Genomic DNA, 23,980 nt, shown 5'->3' on the forward strand with positions numbered 1-23,980 from the left:
GACCATGAGTAAGGGGGGTGAAGACAATCACAGTCACCTGTCTGAGAGGAAGCTAGGGAATAAATACTTTGATTTTGTTCTCCTCCCACCCTCTGCTTTCCTGACAGTACCTCTCATTGACCAAAGCCAACCAGAAGCCAAAGGGCAGGAAATCCTACTGACATAGTCCATACACTTTCCAACAGTGTGTTGGAAAAAAGCGGTAAGTGGATCTGGAGGGGCACCTGGAAGTCCCTAGTAAGCCATTGTATAGGTTTTCAAAGTCACCTTGAATGTCTTATGACTGTTCCCTCTGTCTCCCCATGCTTGTCTCTTTAGCTAGCTGACGTCTGCCTCCTATGTGCAGCCTGAGTATCACTCAGATAGGGAAGAAACCCTCCTTCATTTCTCTTGAGTAGGCCATGTCCCTTTATCACAACATCTCTAGTCATCTTTTGATATGCATATGGAAACTGCATTCTAATTAATTGTATAATTATTTGCTTAATAATAACCTCTCTGCTAGATCATAGCAAGCAAATGAGAATATAGGATACTTCAACAAATCTCTTGAATGTCTACAATGTTCTAGGCCTTGGTAAGTGCAAGAAATATAGAAATGAGTGATATTTGGTATCTGTCCTCAAGAGTTCATAGTTTACAAGAGGAGACTGTTGGCAATAATGGCACCAATAGTTCTTACTGCACCCTTAAGCTTCTGTTTTCCAGGGTCACGGTCCTGCCTCCCAGGGTCACAGTCCTGCCTCAAGTCTAGCTTGAACCCTCCTTCTGCCCCAACCTCCAATCAGCATGAACTATAAGATCCTAACCAATCAGATCATGCTGAGTCCCACTGAGGGGTATTTAAGCCCCTGCCCCTCTCTCCCTCTCTCTCTTGGGTCTCTCTGCTTCTCCCTCTCCCACCTGGCAATAAAGAATCTCTTGGCCAGATCACTCCTCTCCATGTGGTCACTTTTGGGGTCCACATTTCCTTACAGAGACTATGTAAACAAATAAAATCACCACATGCTACAAAAACTATTTTAGCTATCTTAGCAAATTCATCTCTAAATTACAGAGAACAGAGCATTCTGTCTCTGTTTTAGAGTTGGGGGAAATTTAACATTGGACATTTGAGCTGGACCTTGAAGCATGGGCAGGGTTTGTCCTGGAAAAGCAGAGGGAACAGTAGGAACAACAAGAGACCATAGCACCTCATGACAAGGACTTATTTGATCTACATACTTTTCACAATTACAGGTGTATAGTAGCTAGCAGAAATTTCCAGGAGGTGCACACACATTATTCACAATAGCTAAGCTATGGAAACAGTCAAGATGCCCCACAACTGGTGAATGGATTAAGAAAATATGTATTTATATACAATGGAATTTTACTAAGCCATGAAGAAAAATGAAATGTTGTCATTTGCAGGTAAATGAATGGAACTGGAGATCATTATATTAAGTGAAGTTAGCCAAGTTCAGAAAGCCAAAGGCCACATGTTTTCTCTCATATGTGGAAGATAGGCCCAATGAAAATACAAGTAATGTTATGAAAAACAAGTCATGCTAAGAGGAGGTCACATGCGAAAGAGGGAGGGTAAAAGAAGGAAATTAAGAAGGTGAATATGGCTGATGTACTTTCTATACAAGAATGAATATAAAATTTTTAAACCTGTTGAATTACCATAAGAAGGAGACTAAGATAGAAAGGAGAAAAACAGAGGGGATGAACCAATTTCTGTTATAATGCATATATACATGGAAATGTCACAATGAAACTCCCTGTATAGCTATCTTAAACAAAAATGTCTTTTTTCAAAAACAGAACATGTAGGTAAAACAGGTCCTGTCTGGGGTTGGCACCAGCGGGAGTGGGGAGGATGTGGGGAAAGGGAGTAGAAAGGTAAATATGGTGGAAATGTTATGAAAATGGAAAAATGAGACCTGTTGAAACTATTCCAGGAATGGGGGGGGAGGGAAAAAAGAATGATGGAGGGGGTGAGTTAAGTTATGATAATAGCATAAGAACTTTTGTAAATGTCACAATGTACCCCCAGTATAACAATAAAAAAATGAATGAAAATTTCCAGGAGGTTTTAAAGTCAATGGTGATCTTAGACAAGCAATAAGGTGAGAAACAAAAATTAAGGAGAACTTGGACAACAGAGGAGAAAAGAGATATTTAGAAACCTATGAAGAAAAGGAGAAGTTGGACAACAGCCCAAAGTAGCAAAGGACAATCAAAGGATGACAAATGCTTTTATACATATTAAAAGAATTCCTGATGAGTTATTGCTTAAAGAACTCAAGTGTCCTCCGGTCCTGGTCCTAGTACCCAGCTTGTGATCTGAAAACAAATCTGCCATGTCCTAGGACAACTTGTACTTTCGCTGGGCCTCCTAGGTCTAGGACATTAGGTGGTTTGGTTGGCACTGCTCTGTAGTACTTTTGAAATAACTTTTACCCCTGACTGCCAACTTAATAGTTCACTATCTTCATTTAGGATTTTTTTTGTAAACAACCTTTTCTAAATTATTTCTGAAAGCATCTTTTGACAATTCGTGTTCTTGCAACCTGCTGATTCACAGTGTTCACATCATTTCAACATCATCTTTTCAATTTCTCCATTACCTGTGCAGGATTGGGTAGCCAGCAACTCTTTTCATGATGAATGTATTAAATTTACCTAGTAGGCGTGTGTGCCAGGCATTGGAGATACAAGAGGAATGCCACATTGTTCTTGTTCTCGAGGAGCTCAGAGTCTAGCAAGGGAGACAAACACAAAACAGAGTTTTCTAAAAGTAGGTGGTAAATAAAATGATAAGAAATAACCCTGGGGTCTTATGGAAAGCCCACAGGAAGGTCTCTGAGGTGGGGGAGGGTGTGGCAGGCTTCCTGGGAAAATGACATCTAAGATAAACCTCAATAAAGGAGTAGACACTAGTTAGAAAAAAGGTGAATGGAGGAAGGGCTCTCCAGGCTGAGGGACAGTGTCTGAGCACAAGTAGGGCCAGAGAATGACATACGGAGATGAAGGTGGTAAAACAGGGATCATGGAGGGCTGTGAATGTCAGCAGTTTGGTTCAGTTGTTTGTTCATTTTTAGTAGATTTAGACTATGGGCAGCTATTGTAGGATTTTTTTGGTTAAAGCTGTGTATTTTACATATCTTGTTGGTTGTGATGCATTTGACTGACACAATGTAGGGTGGGAAAAACTGGCTAGGAGGCAATTACAATAATTCAAGTGACAGATATGGAGGAGCAAGGCAGGAGAGAAGAGAACCTAGATTCTGAGAAGGTGAAGGCAGGCAGGACTCAGTCACTGGTTAAATAAATATGGAGGTGAGGAAGAGACAAACGTCCCACAATGCATTCATGCACAGATCCTAGCATAATTCTTGCGAATGAACCAGCTAATTCCTCACATAAGGTATATACACAAAATTTGGTCTTGGCTTCAAAAGCCATCACTCACTAGGTGTGATCCTTATCATAATTCAGCTTTAGTGAGTCTCAGTTTCCCCATCTATAAGATGCAGTCATAAGTGGCTTCAAAGGATTTTACTGAGGAAGGATTAAAACACAGGCTTTTTTGTGTGTATGTGTGGTACTGGGATTTGCATTCAGGGCTTTGTGCTTGCTAGGCAGGTACTCTACTGCTTGAGCCATACCTCCAGCCCTTTTTGTTCTGGTTAGTTTTGAGAAAGAGTCTCACTTTTTGCCTGGGCTGGCCTGGACAGCAATCTTCCTATTTATGCTTTCTGCAGTAGCTGGGATGACAGGCACGCACCACCATGCTCAGCTTTTTCTAGGTTTCATTAGACTAGGTTAGCCTGAAAACATGATCTTCCTGCTGTCAACCTCCTAAGTAGTTTGGATTATAGGTGTGAGCCACAGATGCCTGGCTTGTAAAGGTATTTGTAAAATTGGAAGGGCTAAGCACATGTAAAATGCTATTGCTCAAGTTCTGCCCCTATGATCTTATCAATCGAATCTTGCATTTCTGTTTGTAGTTTCCAAAATTATAATCTCCTCCAATATCAATCAGTAAATAGTACCTAAACTTTGATTTGGGGGGTGGGGAAAGTGGAAGCAAGATAAGAAAAAGTGCTATCTGATCATTTTCTGTCCCATTTTAAGCAGTAGCCCTCTGTTCTTTTTAACTTAATACCATTTAATTTCAAATAAAATCTCATAATAATATTGTACCAGCAATTATGTCATCAGATATGTAAAAGGATATAACAGTGTTGGATACATAGTTTGTTCATAAAAATGTGAGTTCTTTTAAAATCACCAGTTGTTTGAACTCTAAAACTCTGTAAAATGAAAACTCAATCATGTATACAGGAACGCAAGATCTAATGCTATTTTGCCTAGAACCATCACTTTTGATAATAGGAGACTTTTTTTTTTTTTTAGGGAAATAAGGGCATTTGGAAGCACAGTGTCTTCTTCCTACTGGCTCTCAAATAATTTCCAATTTTAATAAGTGACTGAAAAGTTTAACTTTTTCATTTAAAAAATTCAATACTTGAGCAAACAAGGCTGGGAGAAAGTTGGCTTTGCAATGTGTTTTTAAAGTTGTGGTTGATGTTCTAGAAGATTTACAACACTTCAGACAAAATATTAAAGTCCTAGCGCAAACAGCTGACTCAGTGGGATCTGGAAAATCGCTCATCCTCCCCAACTTCCCCAGCTGGAACTTTCCATTACTTCGATGTAGCAGCCAAATAGAAACAGTTCTCTGATTGACACAAAGCGCTGGCCTAGACCAGATCTGCTTTTTCTCTCCATGGCTGAGGGAAATAATACAGCATTCTAGTTTGAAAGAAAAGAAGAAAGAACTCGGAACATCTTTTGTAGCAAGTAGTTATCAACAGTTGTATCCAGAGTTGGGAGTGGGGCGATGTGATATGTGTGTATGTGTGGAGCTGGGTAAGGGAGGAGAAGGCTAATTTTGTTGTTTGTAAAGTAGGTGTTGTGGATTTCTTCTGCCAAAGGTGCATTCAAACCCCTTCTATAGCCAAAGTTCATAGCTGAGTCCTGAAAACCTATCTTTAGATGATGTGGATCTAGTGAGTAGTGTTGGGTTAGACACAGAGCTAATGCAGTTCATAGACTATTCAGATTTCAAGCAAAAACGCAGAATACAAAGTGACAAGACATGAAGATTTCGTAGGATGTGGGACTAAACTAGAGGTGCACATACCTGCCCAGGCACAGCAATGACAGTATACATACAGCACTGGGCCCACTTGGCATAGGCAAATCCAATTAGCAAAGGAAAGGTTTTCTCCAGCTTCTTAGTGGGGGGAAGAACTGGAGATAGGGAAGACAGAATTTAAGAGTAGACGTCGTGTCCGTTCGCTTTGTCTTGCCCATAAGTCCTGAGTTAAAATGAAATGCTCCAAGTCACCAAAATTATAGTGTCCAAAGTAGGCTGAAGCAGGCTGGCAGACCCCTTGCAGAATTTCCTGGCCAGGGTTTGGATATGTCTCTGCTAAGTCTCATGCTGATGCTTGTCCTCCAATGTAATGGTGTTGAAAGGTGGTGGGAACTTTAAGAGGTAGGGCTGGGTGGGAGGTGATTGGTCATAATTGCCCTCCTGAAGGGATTGCTGCTGGTCTCTGGAAGGGGCCTGGGTCTCACAAGAGTGTCTTGGTTTTTGCCAGAGCAGGTTGTTATAAAAGAGAGAGCATGGTCCTTCCCTGTCTCTTGCTTCTTCTCCCCCTACTTGATCTGTCTCCTCGGTATGTTTTCATACAAGCTCCCATCATGTGACACCCTCCACTACTTGGGAGGCAGCCAGTGGACACTTGCCAGGTGCCTGTGTCATGCTGGACTTTCCAGTCACCAGAATCGTGAGTCAAATGAATTTTTTTTCTTTATACGCTACCCAGTATCTGACATTTTGTTACAACAGCACAAAACAGACTAAGATCTCCTTCTTCAGGTGCTTTATTTGTGAATGTTTCTATATCATCAAAACACTTTAGGCCCCCACCACAGAGGTGTGAATGAAAACAATTTAAAAATTCCCTTGCTCCATGGCTGACCAGCTGCCTGTCATTGAGTAATCTATTCTCCCCCTCCACTTACTAGAAATGCTCACCTGTATAACACATTAAATTCTGGGATATGTAAGTAGGTCTATTTATGGACTCTTTCATCTCTCTGATCTAATTCTCTATTCATGCACTAATACCTGTTTACTTTTTAAAACTCTATAATATTTTCTAAGTTGGTAGGGTTAATACCTCTAACACTTTCTTATTCTTTTTCAGAATATTCTTTTTTCTCCCTTTGAGTTTTGTTTCTTTTTTTCCCTCTTCCTCTTCCTTTTCCTTCCTTCCCTCCCTCCTTCCTTCCTTTCCTTTTTTTGAGACAAGGTCTTGCTAAGTAGTCCAAGCTGTCCTCAAACTTGCAATTCTCCTGCCTCAGACTCCTAAATGCTGGGATTATAGGTGTGACCAACACATCAGGCTTGATTTTTCTTTTGTTGAAGTTTCCATGAATTTTGGCACATTTTGGGCTAGTTTCTTTCCTGACCCTTGCACAATCCTTCTCTTTTGACTTCTTTTAACCATATTAAAGTCTTTAAAAATATCCTTGAGAGCACTGACTCACGCCTGTAATCCTAGCTACTCAGAAGGTAGAGATCAGGAGAATCATGGTTTGAAGCCAACCCCGGATAAATAGTTTTTCAGACCCTGTCTCAAACAACAACAACAACAAAAACCAAAAAAACCTTCATCATAAAACAGGGCTGGTGGAGTGGTTCACGCAGTAAGAGCACCTGCTAACAAGTATGAAGCCCTGAGTTCAAACTTCAGCGCTGCAAAAAACCCCCCCAAATCCTTGAAGAGTGTTCCAGTTATTGCTTCTTAGGCTCTTTCTAATTTACTAGTTTACTCACCTTAAATGAAAATGGAGAAACTGTAGCAACCTGGAGATGTAACCATCAACATGAGAGAATGTTCCCTCCATATTCATTCATTGTCTTGGACTGGTGGAGTGGCTCAAGTGGTAGAGCACCTGCCTAGCAAGCATATTTATTCATTGTTCTTTCAGTCATTGCTCATTTCATTTTTGTAGCACTCAGATAGCTAGTTTTATTCAAGATAATTCAGGAGAGTTAAAATTTTAATGTTATCTGGGTGGTGGTGCCTGCCTATCATCCTAGCCACTCTGGAGGGTCACTTGAGAGCAGGAGTTTGGGTTGTGTGCTCTGTCAGTTAGATTTCTGCACTAAGTATCCATAGCAGGACTGAGCCAAGGAAAAGCCACTATATTTCAGCCTGGAAAAAAGTAATATTTTACATTCTCTCTTCTTTGGTCCTTCCCCCATTACCTCTTCCTCCCATCTAAGCTGGACTCTTCACCTCTAGCCAAATTGTTCTCCCTGTAGTTGGACAATGTGTCCTGCTTCTCTTTGACCATCCTAGTCCCCAAAGGCCAGTCTTTTTGCTAAAGTCTTGAAGTATACGTAGCAAATGTGTATAAAGTTCAGAACTCATTAACCACTCAGCCAACCTGATATGGTTACATGTCTTTTTACCTCTCCATCTTTCTTCCCAGCTGATGATGAGAGATCAAGTGTATCATCCTTTTCACTACCTGAATTTTTTTAGTTTTTCCTCATGCCCAACCTGTAAAAGCTCTGTAAGAGCAGAGAACACTTGGGTTCAGGTGTGAAGACACAATTGTTAGCAACAATAAGGAGTTAAGGAACGTATAGGACAGCACCTGAGACATGTGAGTTATCTCAGGTGAAATGAGGAAAAGGGGGGGGGGGCAAAAAAGAATGATATACTTTATCTCTCATAACCAGCCGGGAAGAAAGATGGTGAGGTAAAAAGACATATAACCATATCAGGTTGACTGAGTGGCTTTATACACATTTGCTGCACGTACTCCAAGACTTTAGCAAAAAGACTGGTTGAGTCATAAGCTACTTCTCTAAGTGCCCCAGAGATGATACTGTATCACATGTAAATTTTACCATTTTCCTGGCCTTCCCACTACTTCCTTCCTTGTCTGAATCTTCCTGTCCATCTTCAGAGTTTCTTTTTGGTTTTAGTAGGCAGCAGTGTGGTGCTTGTCTTTTTCAAATCAACTTACATACTTAGAGCATGAATTCCAGAGGGTTTTAAAACCTGGTTCTGTCACTTACTAGTGGTGTGATCTTGAACAGGTTACTCCCTAGACCGCCTCAGTTTCTTCATCTGTGAAATGGGTTTCTGTTGCATAGGATTCTTAAAAGATTACAATGATTAATATTTGTAAAGTGTGTAAAAACAGTGCATAGGCCAAAATAAGCACTATTGGAGGATTTTTTTGCTTTTATTTAAAATTATGACCCTTCAGTGGATGTTCCATTGGTGTTTTCATCTAGTACATCTAAAGAAGAAAAAAAATAGTGTAAGAGAGTTTATTCATGGAGACGTGTGAGCTGACACTTTGTTCTCAAAAGCAGAAATTCTGGCCCCATGGGCATGAAGCTCATTTATGTCAAACTCAGTTACAGCTAACCATGGTGAAAGTACTGGCCAGCCTTTTTTGCTCTGGTTATTTTTGAAATAAGGTCTCACTTTTTGCCCAGATGGGCCTGGACCTTGATTCTCTTATTCATGCTTCCTTTAGTAGCTGGAATGACAGGCACATACCACCTCACCTAGCTATTGGTTGAGATAGGGTCTCTCAAGTTTTTTGCATGGGCTGGCCTTGAATTGGTACCTTCCTAGCTAGGATTACAGACATGAGCCACCAGAATCGGGCTGTAAGATATAATTCTTAAGCACTTTCTTGATTGCGTATTGAGAAAGGCAAAGTTACAGAAAATGAGTGGGTAAGCTGGGAACCCACCAGGGTGTTTTTCCCACAAGGACATCTCCTGGCATAAGTTGAGTGAATGCTGTAAGAGACCCATTTGGGTAAGCAACACAATCTTCAGCTCCTGGTTCCTTGGGTACCTCATGAGTTTGGATTTCTATGTGAAGACTGTGACATCCTCAAGGGCAAAGGCCTATGGTATTTAAGTCATGGTAACCCCCGGGATGTGCTCAAAACACTGCACAGCTCAGTCCCCTCCAACTGATGGATTTATGGTTAAGATGAGTAAGACAAATCAATGTTTGGATGCTGTCAAACCACATTTGGAGAAAGCTCTTGGATAAAAATAAAACTCCCCACAACTCCTGGTCCACCTCATCTTTACTGGTACAATTCCCGACCGAAAACACTGATTCCATTCCAGTTCCTCTCACCCCATAACGAAGGGCAGTAAAAGCCAGGAAGGACACTGAAGCAAAACCCTGGGTCTTCCTTTTAAAAGCTTATGGGGTGTAATTCCTCTTAGGAGAGAGAATCTTCCATAAGGAGAGAATCTTCCATAAGAGCGGCTTTTTATGGCACTAGTCAACACTAGGGGGCAGGAGAGAAAGCAGAGTAAATGAAAACAACTTCAGCAGGTCAGCGGAGTGAATGATAAAAGCATGGTAAAAGCTTCCAACACGTGTAGGCTATACGTGTTAGTTGTATCTGAAGGTTTTAAAACCCTTTAAAAATTATTTCCTAATTACTGAGGTCTTCCATGTTCTTTGTAAAGAAAAATTAAACAGCTGCAGAGAAGAAAAATAACAAAAACATTTTTATTACTCCCAATCTCACCAACCCCAAATAAACACTAACATTTTCATAAAGCACATTCTATTTTTAATGCATGCACATCTTTCTGCCACAAATGGGATTATAATAAATTCTTATTATTTTATGTTACTTCATAACTTTAACTGGCAACATTCACTTTTTAGCTCCGTATATGATTATGGGTAGAGAAAAAGACTTCTGGTTTTAGCTCTGACTTAACCAGCCCCTGGCAAGCAAGTGATCTTTAAATTTTAGATCCCACGACTGTGAAATAAAGAGTTTGATATCAATGATCCATAAGGCACTTTCCACCTCTATCATTATAATTGTTGATGGATAACTAAAGGAAGAAGGGTGGTGCAGTATTAGTATTGTTACTCTGATATCAGCCAGGTTCTAATTTCAGCTCTACCTGTGAGGTCCTGGGCAGGTTTCTTGACTGTCTACTGCCTCAGTTTCCCTTTTTCTAAAATGAGATTAGTGACAGAAGATGCCTTCTAGGGTTGTTGTGAGAATGAAATAGGTAACACCTATGAAACACTTAGAACAATTTCATAGGTAAAGGTCCCACAAACACTGGTGGCTCACGCCTGCAATCCCTGCTACTTGGGACACATCAAAAAGATCAGAAGAATCACAGTTTGAAGCCAGCCTCAAGCAAATAGTTCTCAAGATCCTATCTTGAAAATACCCAACATAAAAAAGGAGCTGGCAGAGTGGCTCAAGTGGTAGAAACAAACAAACAAAAGACAAATACTATGTTCAGGGACCAAGTTTCCTGAAGTGAGAGAGTAAGAACCAATCCTGAAGAAGCCAGTGCTGACTTGAGGATTGATATGGGTTGAGCACGTGAACTAGACATTGTGTTCAGTTTGCCCATTTGCACAATCTTATTTAATCCTCAAAACAAATTTACTGTCTTCATTTTACACACCAGGAAACTAGATCAAGGCTTTCTTAGACTTAGGAAGCTAGTAAAGATCAAACCCAAAGACTATCCCCTGCCAGTTAGTTTTGGCTGAACTGTGGGGTGGTGGTGGTGCAACAAAACCTGCTGTCAATTGGATATTTCATTTAAAAAATAAGTATCTTAGCAATATTCAGCATGAACTTCTTTTTCACCTTAATAAGTCCATTTTAAAACAGTTTCACTGCCAGTTTAAAAAAAGACACAGGGATTTTTGTACATTTTAATTGATTGCTGGATATCTAAGTTAGTGGAGGAGAACTAGGATGTGGGTCTTATAAAAATAATTCATGCTTGACTTAGAAATTTAATTTTATGATTGCAACTGATCCTCTAAAATTTCCCCAAAGTAAACACTTAGTGACAGTAACTGACTCCCGGAGGGTTCTGAATCTAGTGTGACATTTTAACATTTGATTTCTGCATCACTGCCAAAGGACGTCAGAACCCAGTCAAGAGTCCCATGAAAAAGATCATTTCATTTCTGGCTATAATTTTCTTTTCCAAGGAGAAAATTGAAGAATAGACCAAAGTACAAATTATCTTCTATTTTTTAAAAAACCTATTTGTTCTTGAGACAGGGCCTCACTCTGTAGCCCAGGCTGGCTCCGAACTTGCAATCCTCCTGCCGCTACCTTCTGAGTGCTGGGATTATACACCTTCACAACTACGCCAGACTCAAAATGTATTTTAATTAAATGCCACCTCATTGTTTTATGAGGGACACATGCTTTCCTTAATAACGTTTGTTAGAGAAGTTGGCAACTCCTGGCAGTCCTTGCCCACTGTGTGGTGCCTCTGTGGATTCACCCTGACCCTCCCTCCCTTAACCCAATACAAAAACAAAACCATCCAGCCAACTTCTGGTTGCACCAAACAATGAACAATGTAAATATTTCAGATAACATCTATATTTGGATGGAGCCACAACTTTCTGTGCTCAGATTCAACTGTGCCCAGACCCACAGCCACGCCGCGCCCCGATGGGTGACACGGACTGCTTTCTCTGCAAGGCCCCGTGCACTACGTGCCGGCATGCTGCCTGGCCCAGCACCCGCGTTCTTCCCCAGAGCAGTCCAGCTGGCGGGGGAGTCCCCGATCGCCCCCGGGGCTCGCCGCTAGCTCGCAAGCACAGCCCAGCCGCGCGGCGATCACGTTCGCGAGACGGGGGCTCGCGCCCCAGCTGGGCGCTGATTGGCCGCGCCGGGGGGCCCGCGGCCCGGCGATTGGTCCAGGAGATCCGTTCACGTGGTTGGACGCTGATAAGCTGCCTCTCCGGCGCAGGAGTGGCCGGCAGTTCTCCCTGGCGTCGCGCAGAGCCGCTGGGGTGCGGTTTCTCACGGTCTCCCGCCGTCCCTGCCTAATGAGCTGCACCAGGTAGGTTCCGGGCAACTCTTCCTCCCGGAATGGGCGCGAAAGTGCAGCTGCGGGGATGTTGGGGGAGGACGGGAGCTATCGTTCCGTCGGATCTTGCAACCCAGGGGAGGGCGGGTGGATAGACTGCTGAGATGAGTCTGGCACCTGGGAGGTCTTGGAGGTGTGCAAATTGGCGCTGTATTTTGTAGAACCCATTTTGATAATCAGCATCCTAAATCACAAATTGTCTTAACGTGGGTCAGCTTTAGTTTGGATTTCCTCACTGATGTGACTGTTTTCTTTGGATCCTACTCAAGTGTCCCGAATACTTGGGCAGCTTAATTTGTGACATTCTGGATTACTGGTTTAGCTTGGGGGCGAAAATTACAGGGAGATCTTTGCATTCATTCCTTCTCCTCCACTCGTCTTATCATGGTTTGACATAGCAAATTCAGTCAGAGTTTGAGCAAACTCTTAGCCAGGACCTAAAATTTCAGGGAAATAGTCACACTAAAACTTTCTATAAATGGGAAAAAAAAAAAAAAAAGCCCCCCCACAAAACTACTTCAAGTTGCTTCTCTAGACATAAATTAGTGGAAAACTTCTCTAAAAAAATCCTGCCTGGTAACTGTTATTAAGCCTACACAGTATAGCTTTAGCTTTCATTTGTTTGCTCCAAGTTGGTAGGTTTCCCCCCAAAATTCTAGCACTAATAAAGTGAATTCTGTGAATGTTCTTTTGTTATTCATTTTGTGACCATGACCGCTGGCCATTGCTGAGAGCTGCTGAGAAGAGAGTTACTAAAACCAGACTGGCAAATGTCATGTACTGTATTCACACACCTCTGATCTCTAAGGCTGAGATAAGGGAAAATCTGGATTCCATAATGAGTGCTCACAGCCAGAAAAAGGAGCTTCTGGGTGGATGATTCTTGGTTTAATACCACTAAGCATAGTTATGTCTAAATTTTAAATCTTTCTTTTCTTTCTACTTGTGTTCATTGCCAGAACACTAGAAATTACCAGGAAAGTGCAAAGACAACAGATTACCTATAATCATCATCATAGATAACTTTTTAGCGTGTTTCCTGTAAAGTTTGTCAATATTTATAAGCTTATATATCTAATATGTATTTAAAACAGTTTAATTTTCAGGTAACTAGTTTTTAAAAACTTTTATTGTGCATTTTTAAGGTATGCAGCATGATACTATGAAGCACATGGTTAGCAAAATGATAATTATGGTGAAGAAATAACATACCCACTATCTCACAAAGAACCAGCTCTCCCATTTAAGTGTGGACTTGTTATGGGCATCTTTCTGTATAAAATACAGATTTTCGCAGTTTTTCCTTAAGTGTTAGCTTGTATTTCAGTTGGCTCTTTGTGAAAAATGAAGAGTGTAGAATCAAAGTGTGGAGATAATTCTGACTTCCACTCCTAGCCTTCTCACTCTCAGAACTGTTGCATGAGTTTTTTTTATTGCCACTTTTTTTTCTTTTAAGTGGATTACCCTTCCAGAGACGTGTAATCAATTTAATAGCAAAATAAGCAGAATCAGCCAGAGGGAGCAGAGGGTTTGGAAGTATGGTGCTCTGGTCATTAGAATCTCTTTAAGAACGTCTGGCCCTCATGGGTTCCCCCACACCCCCGAGGTTCTCTAATGGCTCTAAGTTCAGGGTATCTGAATTTTTTATAAAAGAACGAAACTTACTGCCTAGTTCATGGTGACCAGTCAGGTTTAAAAGAACCACTGGTTCAGGGCTTACACTTGTAATCCTAGCTATTCGGGAGGTGTAAGTAGGAGGATAGCTGTCCAGATCAGTCTGGACAAAAATACGAGACGCTATAAAAAAAAAAAACTAAAGCAAAAAGGGCAGAGGGTATGAGAAGGTATGGCTCAAGTGGTAGAGTGTTTGCCTAGCAAGTATGAGGCCCCAAGTTCAAACCCAGTACTACCAAGGAAAAGAAGAAAATCAGTGGTCCAAAACAAATGTTCTTAGACATCATGAAATTCAGCCATTTTATTTTTCAGTTGGGGAAACTGAACCCTCACCCTCCCACCCCCGACCCCAACTGTTTTAAGCATTATCCCACAGCCCTATAGCCTGCAAGGGTAGAAGTATGCAGATCTGGTCACCTGATGCTGTTCTCTTACTACAAGTGATGGCACCTCCCTGATACTCACGGCTGTAATTCTGCCAGTACGAAAATAGTACTGTGTATTTGGGACTGGGAAGGGGGTTTCAGATCAAGGACCATAACCCTGCTTCCTTTTGCATTCCAGAATGATCCAGGTTTTGGATCCACGCCCTTTGACAAGTTCAGTCATGCCAGTGGATGTGGCCATGAGGCTTTGCTTGGCTCATTCGCCACCTCTGAAGAGTTTCCTGGGTCCTTACAATGAATTTCAAAGAAAAAATTTTGTGAATAAATTGAAGCCTTTGAAACCATGTCTCAACCTCAAACAGGAAACCAAATCACAGAATGAGTGGAAACACTCACACAACCAAGCCAAAAAGCGGGTTGTGTTTGCTGACTCCAAGGGCCTGTCTCTCACTGCTATCCATGTCTTCTCTGACCTCCCAGAAGAACCTGCATGGGATCTCCAGTTTGATCTCTTGGACCTTAATGATATCTCCTCTGGCTTAAAACTCCATGAGGAGAAAAACTTGATTTTAGATTTTCCTCAACCTTCAACTGATTACTTAAGTTTCCGGAACCACTTTCAGAAGAACTTAGTCTGTCTGGAGAACTGCTCTTTGCAAGAACGAACAGTGACTGGGACAATCAAAGTGAAAAACATAAGCTTTGAGAAGAGGGTTCAGGTCCGAATTACATTTGACACCTGGAAGAGCTACACCGATGTGGACTGTGTCTATATGAAGAATGTGTACAGCAGCTCAGATAGTGACACCTTCTCATTTGTCATTGACTTACCTCCTGTCATTCCAACTGAGGAGCAAATTGAGTTCTGCATTTCTTACCATGCTAATGGGCAGATCTTCTGGGACAACAACGAGGGTCAGAATTACAGAATTGTCCATGTCCAGTGGAAACCTGATGGAGTACAGACACAGATGACACCTCAAGACTCTGCATTTCACCCAGTGCCCCCTAAGACTGAGTTAGAGTCACCAATCTTTGGAAGTCCGAGGCTAGCAAGTGGGCTGTTCCCAGAATGGCAGAGCTGGGGAAGAATGGAGAACTTGGCCTCTTACAGATGAATTAAGCAACCTAGTGACTGGTCTTGACCTGTCATAGTCCCTATGCAATTCTAGGTCTGTATTGCTCAATATTAGGAAGTGTCTGCTACTTTCCATCAGTAGGTTTAGGTTTGAGCTTTTGAGGCCTGGCTACAGAAAATAGAGCCACTTGGGAACTTAGCATTGGGGTTCATAAAGATGATGCTACCCATTTGTTTTGGAGGATCAAGTAACAGCCTGGGAGCTATCTTTATTATAGTAATATTTTTTTAGTGCCCTTCCTCCCTCCCTTGCAGTTCACTAGCTTTCAGGTTGGGGAAGGAGAAGTTGAGGAAGGCCAACGGAGGGTGATGGAAAGCTGTGTTAATGGTCTGAGGAACGTGTGAAAGGTGTACACTAAGGGCTCTGAAGCTGAAGTCAGTAGGAGTGGGAGGTCTGATAATTGTTGGTGAGAAAATGTAAGGTTGGCTTGTGTTTTAAAGTTGGTTTTACAGTTTTCTCTTGGAGAAATAACTCAGAGGGGAAAGAGATCCATTCTATGTACTCTTGTAGAGAAAAGCCAAATAAACTTTCAGGGTGTTGGATGGTCTGGGGGAAGATGAACTATAATTCTGGAGACTCGAGATCTTAAGTGAAATCTTTCTGTTTAAACGTGGTCTATCAAAAATCATGAGTTGAGGCAAGTTTAACCACATCTGGCTTTCAAGTCCTAATGTGACAAGTGACTGTGATCAAGGCATCATACTCGGGTTCTTGGTACAGAACGCTGTCTAATAAAAGTAATGCCATCACCAATGGCTAGCATGTCAATGATGGCCCTTTATAAGTGCCTTAGTTAAACCAGAACACTGTAGTTGTTTAACCCACATATCTGATAACTCATGAGTTTTTGGCCTCACATGAAGGTCCACTCATTGCTCCTGAAATACTGTTGTATCTTCAGGAGTGTTGTCAATGTACACAACTCACATCCTTCATATTGAAGGTGACTCATTTTTCTGCTATGCTTTTTTGATGTGAAGTTTGAAGTGAGGACTGAGACTAGGGTTCTCAATGCAAGAATCCAGTACCTTGAACATAGAAGTAGCTATCTCTTGCCTATTTTTATCTTGTTTTTAAAATTTCTTTTGTAGTTAAAAATGTTTTTTTTTTTAAATGAATGTGAACTGTTTGGAATTTGAGTTCTTTTCATGTGTGCATAAATCCAGTCAGTAAGATCTCGAGGACAGGAGTCCAAGAATGTTTGCCGTTATCATTGTGCATGTCCATTGAGAAGTGTTGAGAGGATGCAGTTAATTTTAACACGTGTTATCTGCCATGCTGGAAAAGTACTAGTGGAGTAACTTTGCTGTGACATTATTTGAGCTTTGGCTAGCATACATAATTTTTCTACTGTAAATGTTTGACTTTCGTCTAGCTATCCTTTGTGGGCTTCTCACTTTAAGAATAAATGTGTTTGATAAAGATCTGAGACTGTTTTCTTTCTCAAAGTCATAATTAGTCAAGTAAGAAACTATCAACTGACATTCCTCTGTTTTGTTTATGATTAACCAAGCGAGTTAGTTTGGACCAGACAGTGGATCCACCTGAAAGTATTCACAAGGCCCCAGTCTCATTAGTGGCCACATATTGACCACTGGGATTGGGGCCCTGGGGCAATGAATTGAGCTGTGATTGTCCCCATCTATGGTTATAGACTTACCACACATGATACCTGTTGGGTCAGGGTTATCTTGGAGGCCACATGTCAGCTTTACATTGGGGGAGGAGATAGTGTGGGAAGGGCTGTGGTGACTCCTATTGCTTGAGCTCCAGAACCTGCCTGAAAGGCAAAGTTTGGAGCAGCAGAGGGGTCCAGGAAGGAGCAGTGGACTGAGGGGAAGCACAGCTCCTTGGGGTGAGAGGCAACAGGTTCATGACCCTTAGTTGCTGCTTCAGTTCTACCTAAAATAGAAAGGGTTTCTGCATAGTGTATCTTAAGACAAAGACATAATCAATGACCAACCTACTGGAAAGACACAATTAAGAAGAATAATTTTTTTTAAATCATAATAACCTCAGCATCACAAGTTGTTAATTATAAGTCTGAAAACTATATCCAACCACAGATGTAATTTATTTGACATGCAAGATTTCAAAAATAATTTATTGCCAAGCTTGAACAATCAGCAGGTTACATAAAATACAGATTTCATTTTTTTCCTCTAAAAATCGCAAGATCTTTCTTTATGGCACCTATGTGGCGCTGAATAGAAGCCGTCCCCTTTTAGATGGGGCATGCTGGTCTCTATGGGGTGAGCTGCCTTGTGTTGGTCAAAGTCCAATGGCTGTGTTCAAAGTCCAATCAGCTGGCCAGCATAGGTGTTGGAGTTCATAACCCCTATTTTGTCTCTTCTGGTTCTCTATTCGTGCTGATGGGTGAAGAATACGCTCTCCCAAGCAATGGAGAATATTCAAATGTGGGTCTAACAGGGGCACTGAAAAATACGGGACTCAAAATGCCTAATTATATAAAAGAAGCTAAGCTCCAGACAGGGGAACTGACTAGTTCAAGGTTCTGTGCCAGGTTGAGCTGCTGGTCAGTAGCTTTTGGCCTAGTCTTCTTCCTGCTTTTCATACTAAATTCCTGAAGGAGACCCTCCTTCTCTAGTGGCCCCCTGTCTGAAAGCAGGAGCTATTTGCAGGCGGGCATGATTCTGGCAAGCTCTTGCCGGCCATCTGTGTCAATTTGATCGAACCTAGGCTGATTCCGAGGAAGGATATGGTCAAAGAGCAGGGCCTTTACTGTAGAATGGAATTATTCTAATTTCACATCCTGTAATTTCACTTAAGTAACTCTGTCTTAAAATCATCATTAGGGCTCAGAGAATTCCTCCACCATTTTTTTTTTTTTTTTGACAGCACTGGGGGTTGAACTTAGGGCTTCACGTGAGGCAGACACTCTACCACTTGAGCCACTCTTGCCAGTCTGTTTTTGTGATGATTTTTTTCCAGATAGGGTCTGGCGAACTATTTTCCTGGGGCTGGCTTCTGATTTCTGCCTCCTGAGTAGCTAGCTGTGTCACTATTTTTTTAATGGATGAATAAACTTTCCCAAAAGGTCTTCTCACCCTCCGCTGCAGACTTGAAGACTTCTTCCCCAGGTTTCCCTGATCAGAGTTAAGTTACATGTCTGTGGATAAATCATCTCTGGACCGGGGTGGGGGGGTGGGGGGCGATGGGGGGGGGTGGGGGGCGATGGGGGGGGTGGGGGGGTGAGGGGGGAATAAGACTCTGTGATTGGCTCAGACAAGTCTGATTTCCCATTCCTAACCCCAAACCAACCAACCAGGGGCTAGAGGAGGTCTAGTGCTCTGAAACAAAGTTCCATGGGGACCTTCACGTTCACGCAATTTTGTTTCATACAGTCTTCCACACGATTGAGGCTGTGTTTTGCCAGCAACTCAAAAACAATCATGGGGCCAAAGAATCAACTTTTTAGTCTGTAATGAAGAATAGAATTGAATTGTTCAGAGCATCCAAAAAACCACATAATTTCCACGTTAAGAGATTAGGTCTGGGGACCAGCAGAACTGGCTTTAAGCCAGTTGTGTGATACAACTTTTACTGAAGTGACTTGATACCTCCAAGACTCAGTGTTTCCATCTTTAAATTGGAACGAGCAATTCCTACCTCACAAAGTGATCATGTAGTGAGGTGCTTAGCAAATTATTCTGCCAATAATATGCGATAAGTAAATATGAGTAATTACTAATACTTATCTATTAATTCCAACATCTGAACATCCCATGGGTCTAATTAGGTTGTACACTTTTTTCTTCCTTCAGAAAAATTTTAATATGGCCTTGCCTGTTGGCATCCTGGCAATTTTTGATTAAATGACAAATATTGTGTATAACAAAATTTAAAATAATTTAAAGAAAATAGAGGAAAAGGTGAAGAAAGATGAAAAGATAGCATATAAGCCCTTTATTCTGCTAAACAGGATTGAGTCAATGCAGGCTTGCAGTCTTGTAAAAGTCCTATTTATCTTGGTTTACTCTAATTTATGGCCTTCTACAGCTGAGAGTTTAGTGTATACAGCAGGGTTCTTGCTCCTGGAAGGTTCTGAACTCTAATTCTTATTTCCCCAGCACCTGGGGACTGCCAGAGTCTAGCTTTCCAGAGTCATTCTGGTGAGCCTCACTCCCCACCCTGTGCAGTTTCTGATTTGGCAAATATCTTAAGAGGAAAATGAGCCAAGTGTTAGGTTCAGTTTCTGCATACTCCCTCACAGGATATTGATATTCTTAAATTTTCATCTTGTCAGCTCCCTGAGGTCATCTATAGCCCTGTCAATGCCACTGCCTTCTTCCAAGGCAAAGTCCAGGATTTCAGATTCATGCCTTTACCCAGAATCAGCAAACATATCCAGGTTAAAAAAATAGCTGCAATGTGTTAGCACAACCTAACCATGAAGTCCTAGCTGGTTCAGTGGCTTTCCAATGACGTCAAACAGATTTTTGATATTTTTTCTAGCATTTTGTGTTGCTCTTTGTGTTAGTATTGATCTGCCTCAAACTGCTGTATAGCATATGTAAAATTGAAAGTCTTATCTGATATTTGATTCTCTCTGTATAGTGACTGCTTATTTTAACACAGTTTCTAACAAACTCTACAATGTTTTCAAATGAGTTGGGGGGGTATTTCTTATGATTCATATACAAAGATTTGTGTGTTGAAGGCTTGGTCCCAAACTGTTGGAAACTTTAGGAGGTGGGGCCCAGCTGAGAGGAGTAGGTCACTGGAGACATGACTTTGAAGGGCATATGTGTGTTCTGAATCCTTTCTTTGTCTCTTTCTGCTTCCTGTCTGCCATGAAGTGAGTAGCCTTTCCCACATGCTCCCACTGCCACGATGTCTCTTCCTCTCCTCAGGCCCCAAACAATGGAACTAGTTGACAATGGCCTGAAATCTCTGAAACGATAGGTCCCAATAAATCTCTCTCCTGATTCCCCCAGGTACTGTCACAGCGATGAAAATCCCAAATAGCACAGAAAATTGACACCAGAGAAGTGGAGTTGTTATCATGACTAAATCACGTGTCTCAGAAGCCTTTGGAGCTGGTTTTCAGGAGAATCTTGGAAAGGTTTGAAGACACAGGCTATATACAGGCTTCTTAGAATACTGCAAACAAAGCTTAATGTGTGATTCTGATGGGAACTTAGAAAACCAGAATGCTAGGGCTGGAGACATGGCTCAAGTGGTAGAGCACTTGCCTAGCAAGTACAAGTCCCTGAGTTAAAAAACCCCAGTCCTGCAAAAACCAAACAAAAAACAAACAACAACAACAACAACAAAGAAAAACAGAATGCTAATAGAAATGTGGGCAGTAAAGACTGTGCTAATGAGGTTTTAGATGGGAGCAATGACTCTATTGGGAATTCATGTTACATTCTTGCAAAGAACTTGTCTAAATTTTGTCCATTCCCTGGGAATTTGTGGGGAGCTGAGTTTAAAACTAATGGACTAATTAATCAATTATTGCTGGCTGCTCTTAGCCAGGTTTACAGTGAGAATTTGGAACAAAAATGCAGAGTGGAAAGACTTTGAAAAATAGGCAGTTTGGTGAGAAAAGAAGAGATTTTCACCATTGGAAAGAACCCTATTGCACCTGAACAATAGGAAAGATGCCTTGAAGTTATTTCACAAATAAGCAAGACCTTACCCATCATATGGTCCAGGGTGTAAAAGTGAAAATTCATTCCCTTGAAAAGAAACCACTGCTGGGGCACCCTGCTCACTTAGGGACAGCTAGAAAGTTGTTTCCTGAGGACTGATTTTGCTTATGCTCAAGTATTCAGAGGCTCTTGCAGCTGGGGTCTAGGTGGGCCTGGATACTGCTCCCATTAACAACAGAGCTTGGCATTGGCCTTGTGGTGCTGGTTTTACAGGTATACAGAGTGAAAGTTATGGGTCATGGAGGATGCTACCATATTTCAAAGGAAAGACTACGAGGCCAGATGACATATGGCAGGGTTGAATCCTTGCATCCGCCCATGAGAGGGCAATGTGTAACTCGTTTCTTGATTTTTACAGGGGCTTACAACTAAGAGTTTCTTTGAGTCTCAGAGGAGACAGAGAACAATGCTGGAACTGTTCAGACTACGGAAACTTGGAAATGAACTAAAAGCATTTTGCATTATGAGACCTATGAACCTTTTGGGGTTCACGTCCAGGAGTGGAGTGTTATGGTTTGGATACGATGTGTCCTCCAGCCCAAAGGCTTGGTCCTCAGCTGGTGGCACATTTTGGGAGGTGGTAGAAACTTTAGAATGCAGGGCCCAGCTGGAGGAAGTAGGTCACTTGGGGCTTGCTTTTTGAAGTGCATATCTTGTCCCAGGCCCCTTGCTCTCTCTCTCTCTGCTTCCTGGCCTCCATGAGGTGAGCAGCCTCTACCACTTGCTCCTGCCACCATGTTTCTGTCTAACCTCAGGCTTGAAACGACAGAACCAGCCAACCATGTAATGAAACTGTGAGCAAAACAAATCTTTCCTCCTTTCAGTTGTTTTTCTCAGGTATTTGTCACAATGACAAAAAACTACTGTACAATTTCAGTAGTCTAATCTGGGTCTTTCTTTCAAAACATTTTCATTAGTATATGATCGTTATACAGGGAGTTTTGTTGACACATTTCCATATATATGTATACTGAACCCTGGCTTGGTTTATTTATGTGGCTGTTCTAGTTATTCTCACCAGGGACATTAATTAGCTTACTGTAAGCTACTCTGTTACAGTGTTACTCATTATACCTTAAATCAGATACTTGCATAAAGTCTTTAATCCATGTCTCCTTCTATGTGTATTTCCTTCAGAAATCTAAGGAAAAGGGCACAAGTATGCCTGACTATGGTAAAAATTGAAGAATATAACCCAAATCCCAGCCCAGATGGAAAGCTATTTCACCTCTGCCCTCCAAGAACATTTTGTAGATTATTCTGGTACCTTGGGAGTGCTTGACAGCAGCTCCAAAGTTATACCTTGTATAACATGATCAAGATGACCTTGGCTTTGAAAATGTAAGTTAAATATGAAGTTCAGATTATCCCCTGCAAAATTCTCTCAATACAAAACACCCAAAAATCATAAATGAGATATTTTCTAATTTTTTTAAAGAATGCTGAGCTGGGAAGAGAGTAAGAGTGGCTTTGAAGGCCTCCTCTGACCTCCAAAATAAAAACTAAAAGAAGGTCTCTGAGAGTAAATTTGCCCTGAAGCTATTGTCACCTCTCCTGGTCACTTGTTCATCCCCAGGTGACCCATACTTATTGTTAACAGATATGAGTCCTAAAGGGAGAGAGGTCAAAGGATTGGGGTGACCCATTAATATGGGTGTATACATGTGTCACAGTGAATAACTAGCATAGCAAGACCTGGAACAAATACACCCACAGTAAGAAAAGAATATAGCCCTTCTTTCTTTTTTAAAAAATTTATTGATATAGCCCTTCTTATAAAGAAATTCAACTAGGAAAGATGCCTGTTTCAACATTAGCTTTGGGTATAGGAAAAAAAATCCTTAAAACTCTTAACCCTAATCTGGCCTTTACATGAATTCTCAATCTGAATTCAAATTCCTTGTATTCTGAAAAACTTCTAGCCAAGAATTTATTAAAAAATAAATTCCTGGTTGTTGTTCCCACAGGTGCTTGGTAGAAGCAACTTGCACAAGGCTTTCTGAAAGAGTTTAAGGTGTGCCTTCAACCTGAACCTCAAGGAATTTTTATAAAATACAAGTTTTCACACAAAGCAACAAAAAGACAAATCTTTGACAAGATACATGAAGATAAAAGTGATAAAGCAAAAAAGGGAATGACAGGATAATAATTATAGGTAATACAGAAATAAAAATTTAAGAATATTATGAAAACTTTATCTTAGTATATGTGAAAACTTAAGTTAAATGGAAAAATTTCCCAAAAAGTGTATTGTATTGAAATTGTCTCAGGAAGAAATAGAAAATCTGAGTAGTCCTATAAACATTTAAGTTTAGTAGCTTAAAATTGATAGTTTAAAGTATACTCACAAATAAAATATCTGGTCTAGATGTTTTTTTACAGGTGCATGATATCAAACATTTGAAGATCAATAATTTCTAATCTTACATGAACTATTCCAGAGTATATAAAAAAGGAGGAACATTCCCGAACCTCATTTATGAGTTGGCATAACTTTGATACTGAAACATTACAGGAAAATATAGAGAAGGAAAATTATAAAACTAATTTCACAAATAGGTAGATGCACAAATTTATATATAGTGAATTATTAAAATGAACCCAATAAAGTACAAAAAGATAATGTATTGCCTGGTGATTGCAGATGAATCCAATAATGTACAAAAAGGTAATATACTGCCTGGTGCCTGCAGCTCATGCCTGTAATCCTAGCTATTTGGGAGGCTGAGATTGGGAGGATTGTGGTTTGAGGCCAGCATGGGCAAATACTTCCTGTGACCTCATCTCCAAAAATAATCAGAGCAAAATGGATTGGAGGTGTGGCTCAAGTTAGAGTGCCTGCTTTGCAAGTGTAAAATTCTGAATTCAAACCCAAGTCCCACCCAAAACCCCACAAATATATATCTATATACACAGATCCTGTTGAGTTTATTACAAGAGTGAAAAATTGGTTTGACATCAGAGCATCAATCACTATAATGTGCTACATAGATAATATTAAAGAAATAAAATAATCAATCAATTCAATAGCTACCAAAAAAAAATCTCAAGTTAGTAATAAATGGGAATTTGAAAAAAAGGAATATATCCCCCAAA

The 23,980-nt window shown here is 40.9% G+C and overlaps 1 protein-coding gene across 1 annotated transcript; it reads left to right on the forward strand.

The window, feature by feature from the left end:
* Positions 1-11,821: 11,821 nt before the first annotated feature.
* Positions 11,822-16,630, forward strand: Ppp1r3c (protein phosphatase 1 regulatory subunit 3C). The gene is made up of 2 exons (XM_020169992.2): positions 11,822-11,980; positions 14,246-16,630. Exons 1-2 carry the CDS (start codon positions 11,967-11,969, stop codon positions 15,183-15,185), a joined length of 954 nt encoding a protein of 317 aa, XP_020025581.1. The 5' UTR covers positions 11,822-11,966; the 3' UTR covers positions 15,186-16,630.
* Positions 16,631-23,980: the final 7,350 nt, after the last annotated feature.

The sequence above is a fragment of the Castor canadensis genome, chromosome 7, assembly GCF_047511655.1.
Source record: "Castor canadensis chromosome 7, mCasCan1.hap1v2, whole genome shotgun sequence".
NCBI lineage: Eukaryota > Metazoa > Chordata > Mammalia > Rodentia > Castoridae > Castor > Castor canadensis.